We start from the raw sequence: 9,470 nt of genomic DNA on the forward strand, positions 1-9,470 counted from the left end.
AAAGAAATAGTAATACAACGCAGAGTAAACAATAAATAGGAAAAGAGTGAGAGAGAGAGAGAGAGAGAGAGAGAGAGAGAGAGAGAGAGAGAGAGAGAGAGAGAGACAGAGACAGAGACAGAGACAGAGACAGAGACAGAGACAGAGACAGAGACAGAGGCAGAGGCAGAGGCAGAGACAGAGACAGAGACAGAGACAGAGACAGAGACAGAGACAGAGACAGAGACAGAGACAGAGACAGAGACAGAGACAGAGACAGAGACAGAGACAGAGACAAAGACAAAGACATAGACACAGACAAAGACAAAGACAAAGACAAAGACAAAGACAAAGACAGAGACAGAGACAAAGACAAACAAACAAAGAGCGAGAGGGCAAGAAAAAAAACACACAAACCAATAAAAGAATCACACAAAATTCACTTCCGACCCACCAAATAATCCGTGACGAAGGGAGCCACCGTCGCGCCCACGTGACACGCCATCACCGTCGCCCCCACACCCTGCAGCCGCACCTCCGTCGGGAACGCCTCGGACATGTACACAATAATGATCATGAACGCGCCGCTGATGCACATTTTCCCCAACATTGCAAGCGTCATCACGAGCCACGTCATATCTGCAATTGGGAAGAAGATAAATAAGAAACAAGAGGAAGGAGAAGAAGACACATAAGAAGACGGAGAAGGAGAGGAAGACGAAGAAGGAGAGGAAGAAGAAGAGGAAGAAGGAGAAGGAGAGGAAGACGAAGAAACAGAAAAAGAAAAAGAAGAAGCAGAAATCATGATGCGCAATGGAAGAAGAAGGAGAAGGAGAGGAAGAAGGAGAAGGAGAAGAAGAAGGAGAAGGAGAGGAAGATGAAGAAGAAGAAGAAGAAACAGAAGAAGTCATGAAGAGCAATGGTGTTAAGAGTTGGTGGCGGGGTTGGCAAAGTGGGCGGGTGATGGGACTGAGAATGAGGGGAATTGCTGTTGTTCTTCTTATTGTTATTGGTGTTGTTGGCGTCGTTGTTGCTATTTGTTGGTGTTGCTGTTATTATTGTTATTTTTATCATTATTCTAATTATTACTAATTTCATTATCACTATTATCATTATCATTATCATCATTATTACTATTATCATTATCATCATTATTTTTATTATCATTACTATCATCATCATCATTATCATTATCAGTAATGTTATCATTATTATCAACATCATAATTATTATTATTATCATCATTATCGTTATCATTATCATAATTTTTTCTAATATGATTATCATTATGTGTGTGTGTGCGTGCGTGTGCGTGCGTGTACGTGCGTGTACGTGCGTGTGCGTATGCTTGTGCACATACTTGAATATGTGAGCATGTGCAAGCGCATGTGCGCGTTTCCCTACCCGAGGGCACGAACACGAGAAGGAAGATGGCGGCGCCGCTGAAGAAATACCCGAGGATCGTGGGCCACTTCCTGCCGACGCGGTTGATGAGGGGCGCCGTCAGCGAGTACCCGGGGACCTCCATCAGCCCCCCGAGCACGGTGTAGGCGAAGGGGTCGGCGCTGTAGTTGGCGCCGCTGAGGTTGAGGCCGCCGAAGACCAGGGCGGAGATGAAGAGGTTCAGGCTGAAGATGACGCTGTTGACCCTTATGGGGCGAGTGCTGCAGGGGAGAGGGGAGGATAAGGCTTGCTGTATCATAAAGTGGCTTATTTCCTGAAGAAAGTGGTGTGAACGAGCTTCTCTGACTTGAAATTATGAAAGAAAGGGGCTTAAAATATTTTATTTCCCGAAAGAAACAAGGCATAAAATAGCCTATGTCCTATGAAGTCATTTATTTTACTGCTTTTCTTCTTTTAAAAAAATGTATATATAAATAAAACAAATATCTCGAATTGTAAATATTATTCAACTTGCATAAAACTCAGCATTCCATAAATACATCATTTGTAAATCCTTTACAATTCCACAAAATTTACCTGCAAAGCGTCGGCACCTTCAGGAAGGACCATAGAGTTCTCTGTTTTTCCTTCGCCTTATTTCTCGTTTCATTTTCTGTCTGTTGAAAGGAAAAAAAATTATGCCTGCAAAGAAACAAATATATGGAGCCTGAAACAAAGGCAACTGCAACAATCTAAATAATAATAATAATAATAATAAAAACTATACTTAGAAAAATCAAAAACCCAGAACTACAAGATTTACAAATAATAAAAATTATATTTATTTCAAACATCAACAGCCGACACCTACCAAATTTGGAAAAAATAGATAAATAAAATAAAATAAGTAAAAGAAAAAATGAAGCGACAACGACATTCATTTTCTAAAAAATCAGCAGCCAACAACGACGATAACTATAATCATATAAAAAAAATCATCAGTCGACAACATTCATTTTTTTATTAATAAACAGAAGAAACGATAGATTATATTTTAAAAAAAATCAATCAGTCAATCAATCAACAACCAACATTTATTCTTGTTAATCAATAAACAAAAGCAACGATAAATCATGATAAAAAAGATCAATCAATCAACAACCGTCAACTCCGACATTTATTCTAAAAATCAACATCCGATGTCCCCATGCCTCTTCCTGGATGCTCATGACGGTCTTCCTCAGTTCCTCTGCAGGCGGGAGGGAGACTCCGTTCCAGCGAGCGGCGCGTTGCAGGACCTTGATGGCCCAGTCGTGGTAGCCTTTGACGATCAGCCATCGAGGGGATTCGTCCATGAGGCTGAGGGGGGGGGGGGTAATAGATGCTTTTTTAGGGACGAGAGAAAAATCGTTTTTAAGGACTAAAGGGGAAAGTTGTTTTTAGGGATGAAGGGGGAATCGTTTTAGGGAAGGGAGAGAAATTTCCTCATTAGGGACGAGTACAGGGAAATTTACTTTTTAGAGACGAGAAGGGACATATCGTTTTAAGGAGAGAGGGAAGATTTATTTTTGAGACGAGTGAGGCGGGAAGTCGTTTTTAGGGACGAGAAAATAGAAAATCGTTTTTAGGGATGAGCAAGGAAATCTGTTTAGGGACGAGAGGGGATAAATCGCTTTTAGGGACGATGGGAGGAAATTCGTTTTTAGGGACGATAGTAGGAAATTTGATTTTAGGGACTAGAGTTAAAACAAAATCATTTAAGTAACGAAAAGGGGGGAGGATTTGTTTTAGGGACGACAGGGGATTTTTTTAAGGGTCAGCAGTGGGGGAGAAATTCGTTTTAGGGACGAGAAGTGGGAGATTCGTGTTTGGGTACAAAAGGGGGGGAAATTCGGTTTAAGGACGGGGGGGGGGGGGTTGTGGGGGGGAACTTATTTAGTGGAGAGAGGGGAAAAAACGTTTTAGGAACAAGAGTGGAGATCACACAAAATGCTATCATAATAGAAACGAACCTTTAAAAGATGAAGAAAGAAAAAGGACTATTATTAGTCCTTCTTCTCAAAGAAAAGGAAAAGAAGAAACAAAACAGGAGGAGCAGAAGGTGGGGGGACAGCAGAAGAACAAAACAAAACCAAAAAGAAACAAGAAGAGAAAAAAAAAAATTAAAAAGAACAGAAGGAGGAAGAAGAGGAACAACAGAAGAATAAGAAGAAACAACAAGAAGAAGAAAAAAGAAACAGATGAGGAAGAAAAAGAAGAAGAAACACAAGCAGAAGGAGGACGAGTAGGAGGAACAACAGAAGAAGATATAGAAGGAGGAGGGGGAGAAGAAACAAGAAAAATAGAGGGAGAAGAAGTAAAAGAAGACAAGAAACAAAAAAAATAACACAAGAAGAAACAGAAAAAAACGAGAACATTTCCCTGACAATTTTTGAATACTTCAGACAAATCTTAATCAGTAAGAATGTTGCTTATATAAAATTCCAAAATTAGGTCACTTTCCCTTCTCTCTATCTACTTTTGTGTTTGCGTATAAAGTGCGTATGTATATGTACGTGCGTGCGTGTACATACATATACATACATATGTAATACTCCCTTTCTGTCCTTTCCCTTTCCCCTCCTCACTTCCCCTTCATCGCTCCTCCCCTTCCGCTATCCCCCATCTCTCCTCCCTCCTCCCCTTCTCCCCGCTCCCTTTCCTCCCTCCACCCTTTTTCCCTTCTCCCTACCTTCCCCTTCTCCCCCTCCTACCTACCCCCGTCCCGCTTCTCTCCTCCCCTTCCGCGTTCCCTTTCTCCATCTCTCCCCCTTTACTCTCCTCCTCCCCATCTTCCCCATTCCACCTCTCCTCCGCCCTTACACGAGCAACGGCACAGACCGTTCAGGGCACTCGGACTGTTCACACGCTCCTTATGTGCTCCTTTGCTATGCCCGCCTGACATTCTTGGAAGGTAGCCGTTCTGCCTCATGATATCTGGCCAGCATAGATAGGCAAATAGTATTAATCTGCCATCCTAAATAAGTTGGCATTGAAATATTAACGTAGTGTAGTTCAGACTGGCTATACACACTTGCCCGGATAACAAGCAAACGACCCACTCAGCCAACCAGGGGCTAACAACCCAACTGCCCATAACCAACATGAATTGCCAAACCACCAACTAAAAGTAAAATGGCACATATAAGAATTAGAGACAAAATTCTACCTCTTCAGGCAGAGGCAGGTGGGCTAAAATATGGCAATGCTTTAGACAAGCAAAGGTGGCGGTCTATAAAGTAGACGACGCCAAAAATGCATTTTATGCAATGAGACAGTCGAAAAGCTGATGTCCACAGACTGCAAAGCAATATCCTAAACACATCATTTTGAGATGCAAGTCATTGACTACGAAATAAATTAAATAAACCATCGAAAGAGATAACGGCTGAGCAAAGGTCGAAGAGGTGATTAAGCTCCCTAACGCGCCAACAATCATCAAGGTGCTGTTATTACATCAATCCATTCCCTCAAGATTTAGAGAAAAAATCATAAATATTCCATGCTGTAGGTGCTATAAATACGACCAGAAGCAATGGAATACGAAGAAACAAGCAACAAGAGAGGCAGAGAAAAATTGCCAACCCAGGAGACAGCCGCAAAGGAAACGGCGAGCGAAGAAACGTCGCAGCGAAGGCAGACTGAGAGCGACGAGGAATACAGACTCCCGCGCCCGAAACACCACCAAGAGGAAGAGGAAACCCGCCCGAAACCACGGAGACAACCCGAACGAAAAGCAATACGAGAGTGATGCTGCCAGAGATCAAACTACGAGCGAGAGTAGAAAGCATCGGGTTCATCCCCAGGAGACCATCGCACTCAGAGATCTCACAATTCATCCAGTCTAAACTGATGCAGTACACATGCTACCATCGACGACCAAGTTATCAGGGATCAGATCCACAGTAGAATCATTGACCTAAATGCTTACTGGATACAGTATGTAGAGGAAGACGCATTCAACAGCATCAAAAACGGGACGAGAGGCGAACACCACACGGCCAGAAAGTCTTCTACAGACCCTGGTATAGTATAAAAGGCTCTCCTAAATACAGCAAACATGATGTATTCAAATAAATTTAAAATTATCCATCTTAAATTGGCACACGAGAAAACACGAACTCCCCAATACATATCTGAAGGAAGACCAAGACATCATATTAATCAATGTTCACTGTCTACAGAATTAGTTGATAAAGATCATTGGTTACTACGTCTACCAAAGAAACATACTAAACGAGGGAGATGCAGTAGTTGCTATTTGCATCAAAAGAAAAATCTAGCACAAAATCATAGATGATTCTTAATGAAGACTTCCTTATAGAACTGCAGACAAACCGTGGCAAATTCGTAATCGGCATAACAAACATGTCGCCCCGACACCCACAATTTCCATACCCAGACATATTGAAAATAATGTGAACCAACATCCCTGCAAACACCATTGCCGACTTACACGCCAGACACCGAACGCTCAGCCAGAACAGCAACAACCTCATGAGTGACGAATTAGTAAATCTAATGAATCAAAACATGATCACCCACATTGGCCCGGACTTCGATACCTTCGTCACTACAAGAGGAAAAGGTCGTCCAGACATTATTCTTGGGAATAAAAAACATCCACATGAATCATGTTATCCAAGAAGGACCGCTTACCCATAGTCTTCACCCTGGCAACATCACCCATTATGATTCCGCAAAAGGAAATGTTCAACCAAAAAAAGATCACTTTGAAAACTAAAAAGAAAGACGTAGATGATATAACCACAGAACACGCAGAGGATACAGTAATAAACAAAGAATATATTAACGCCGAAATTGACGCATGATACACTACCGTCGAAAGAGCAATGGTTAAAGCCATACCTAAGAAAAAGTACGCTACTTTACCCCACCCATTATCAAGTGACCGACTGAAACTGCTAGAGTGGAATACAAAGATATTTTAAATGTCGTCGAATAGATTGGCTGGACACCAGAATCACGCAACAAATACAGGAAGACCTGAAGGAAGAAAGTAAAACCTTGTACACAAACTACTGGAATAGCCCGATTAACACAACAGAACTTGATATAACAACCCTAAAAAGTAACAGCACAGTGAGAACCCCCACGGAAGAGACCACAGCTGTTGGAGGAGAATTGCTCCGTACTTAGAGAACGGACCGCCAGATCCAGACTATGCAGCACTGCTGTGAAATAGACACGAAACACTGTCTTGCTTTACCATTAACAACCATGGACAAAGATTGTAAATACTATTTATAGTAATATCAAGTTTCGTGTTAATTATGTTGTTACGATAATTAAAAAAAAGAAAGCAGCAAGTGGGTTTGCCACTTTTGATCTTTCGCTAATTCATTTTCCGGACTTGCTCTTCGCACGATCTAGCTAAATCACCTTCCAGGATCTCAATCATTCCTATCCGGCGGAAAAAGGCTCCGGCACCGCGAGGAGCGTTGGTACCCCCCCTCCTCTCACCCCTTGCAAGAGCAGTGGCAGCACGAGGAGCGTGGGCAGCGTCCCCCTCCTCCCTCCCTTCCCTCCCCTCCTCTCCCCTCCCCTCCCCTCCCTTCCCTTCCCTTCCCTCCCCCCTCCCTTCCCTTCCCTCCTCCCTCCTCCTCCCCCCCTTACCCCCCTCCTCCCCTTACAAGAGCAGCGGCAGCACGAGGAGCGTGGGCAGCGTCCCCCTCCTCCCTCCCCCCTCTCTTCCCTTCCCTTCCCTCCCCTGCCCCCTCCTCCCTCCCTCCCCTCCCCTCCCCCCCTCCTCCCCCCTCCCTGGCTAATTGCCAAACTGCCCGCAAACAACCGAGGCAGCATTGCCCTCTCTGGGAGAGACGAGCTCAGCCAAACAACCGTAAGGCAACATGAACTGCCATTACAACAACTCTTAACTGATTCACAATGCTTAGAATCAAAAAAGATTAAAAAACCTGCTAATCCAAATAGGAGAGCACAACTATGGCAATGCATCGGTCAAACAAAAATAACCATTGCCAAAGGAGATGATTACAAAAATGCCTACTTTGTGATCGCTAACGACCAAACAATCGAGATGATGGTGTCTAAGGAATGCAAAGCCATCTTCCTTAAACATCACTTCGAGATTCAAGACCCACCTGAATATGATGCAATGAGAACGGTCGTAATAAGGAACGTTGATAAACAAATCACCGAGTTCAGAGATGATGAAATTAAGGAGAGCATAGAAAATGAGAATGTTTGGGCCAAGATAGAGCAGTTGATTAAAATACCTAATGCACCCTCTATCCTAAAAGTAAGATTTGAAACCACCCAAATGGCAAAAAGAGCATTAGAAAATGGAATGTTTATACTATTCCAATATATGCTTCCAAGATTCGTTGAAAAGGACATCTTTATCAACCTTGTTCCATGTTACAGATGTTATAAGTATGATCATCTTGTCAAAGATTGTAAGGAAGATGACACTTACAAAGCTTGTTCCGAAAGTGCCTCCAAAGATCACACTTACAAGGATTGCAGGGAAAACGCCAAGAAATGCCTAAACTGTAACGGTAACCACCGAACACTTGCAACAAAATGTCCAACACGGAAAAAGATTATCAAAGAACGCTCGAAAGAGCAAAGGCAATCAGAGAGAAGACAGATCTCTGCTGACACATCCCATCAAACAACCTACGCGGGGGCAACGGCACTAACAACCAATTATAATGGAGAGTAACGACCACCTTTAACGCGGAAACGATGTTAAATTCTCTTCCACCGAATGCAGGTGCTTGCATTATGAGTGCCATACTATTTGCATATACGCAGGAAGCCGGAGAACCAGTTTCCAAGAAACAATAGATAAGATGTATGCCCTAAATAATCTGCCCAAGGTCAGATTCCCTGACCAAGTGCACTCAACTGAAACACTTCATAAGTACAAGTAATAAGTGTATTAATAAGTACAAACAACAATGTACCGTCAAAGGCAAACCGAGACGAAACAGAGATGGAGCATGATGAAGGAAGCAACAAGAGGAACAGAGAAACTACTCCAACCCAAGAAACGTTATCAAGAACGAAAAAGTTTGCAACAAATAAACACACACAACAGGAGGAAATTAATAACGACGCGGAATGCCGTTTACCGCCACCAATCGACCAGCATCAACATCAACAGCAAAATCAAGAGGACCGTCAAGAGAGACCGGATGTTGCAAAGGCTAAAGAGATCAGGTTACAGATTGCCAGAGATAAGACTTCGGGCAAGAGAGGAAAGCATCGGATACATACCTAGACGATCCACACACAATGATCTGGTAAAACTGATGCAATCAAATATAATTAAATACACATACTTCCACCAAGATAGCATTGATGACCAACTTATCAAGGATAGCATACTCAACAGGACCATTGATCTCACGGCATACAGAATACAATACGTCAGTAATCAAGCTTTTGATATAATTGTTAATGGAACGACAGCAGAGCACAGACTGCCAGAAAATCCTCCACAGATCCTGATATTATATAATCTTACACCATGGCCAAAAACAGATTCAAAATAATTCAACACAATGTCCTAAACTGGCGTACACGGAAACATGAAATGTCAAATATATATTTGACAGAAGACCCAGACATAATATTGCTCAATGCCCACTGTCTACAGAATGACGAAACTATTAAACTGTTTGGATACAATGTTTATCAAAGAAACATTTTGAATGAAGGCGACGCCGGAGTCGCTAATGCTTTGAAAAGAAACTTAAAACACCGAGTCATTGATGATTTTATCGAAGATTTTCTCGCGGTAGAATTATACACAGACCGAGGAAGCTTCGTTCTCGGGACGGCATACATGCCACCTAGACGACCCCAGTTCCCATACACGGACATCATGAAAATCATGAGAAGGAACATTCCGGCTTACATAATAGCCGACCTAAATGCCTGACATCGCTCACTCGGACAAAGTAATAATAATCTAATGGGCAGCGAGTTGATTAACCTGATCCACCGCAACATAATCACCCACCTTGGACCAGATTTTGACACTTGTAAGTGCGAGAGGAAAAGGAAGACCAGACATCATA

At 42.6% G+C, this 9,470-nt stretch overlaps 1 protein-coding gene across 1 annotated transcript in view; it reads right to left on the minus strand.

Annotated features, from left to right (window-relative positions):
• The window catches only part of LOC138865260 (organic cation transporter protein-like), a gene marked incomplete at its 5' end in the record, with an annotated part of 11,593 nt that extends 4,504 nt beyond the window's left edge, over nucleotides 1–7,089 (minus strand). Inside the window, 5 exon segments of the mRNA XM_070135141.1 lie at nucleotides 434–618; nucleotides 1,384–1,643; nucleotides 1,960–2,039; nucleotides 2,574–2,721; nucleotides 7,056–7,089. Of these exon segments, the coding sequence (XP_069991242.1) occupies nucleotides 434–618; nucleotides 1,384–1,643; nucleotides 1,960–2,039; nucleotides 2,574–2,721; nucleotides 7,056–7,089 (707 nt within the window).
• Nucleotides 7,090–9,470: the final 2,381 nt, after the last annotated feature.

The sequence above is a fragment of the Penaeus vannamei genome, chromosome 20 (assembly GCF_042767895.1).
Source record: "Penaeus vannamei isolate JL-2024 chromosome 20, ASM4276789v1, whole genome shotgun sequence".
Lineage (NCBI taxonomy): Eukaryota > Metazoa > Arthropoda > Malacostraca > Decapoda > Penaeidae > Penaeus > Penaeus vannamei.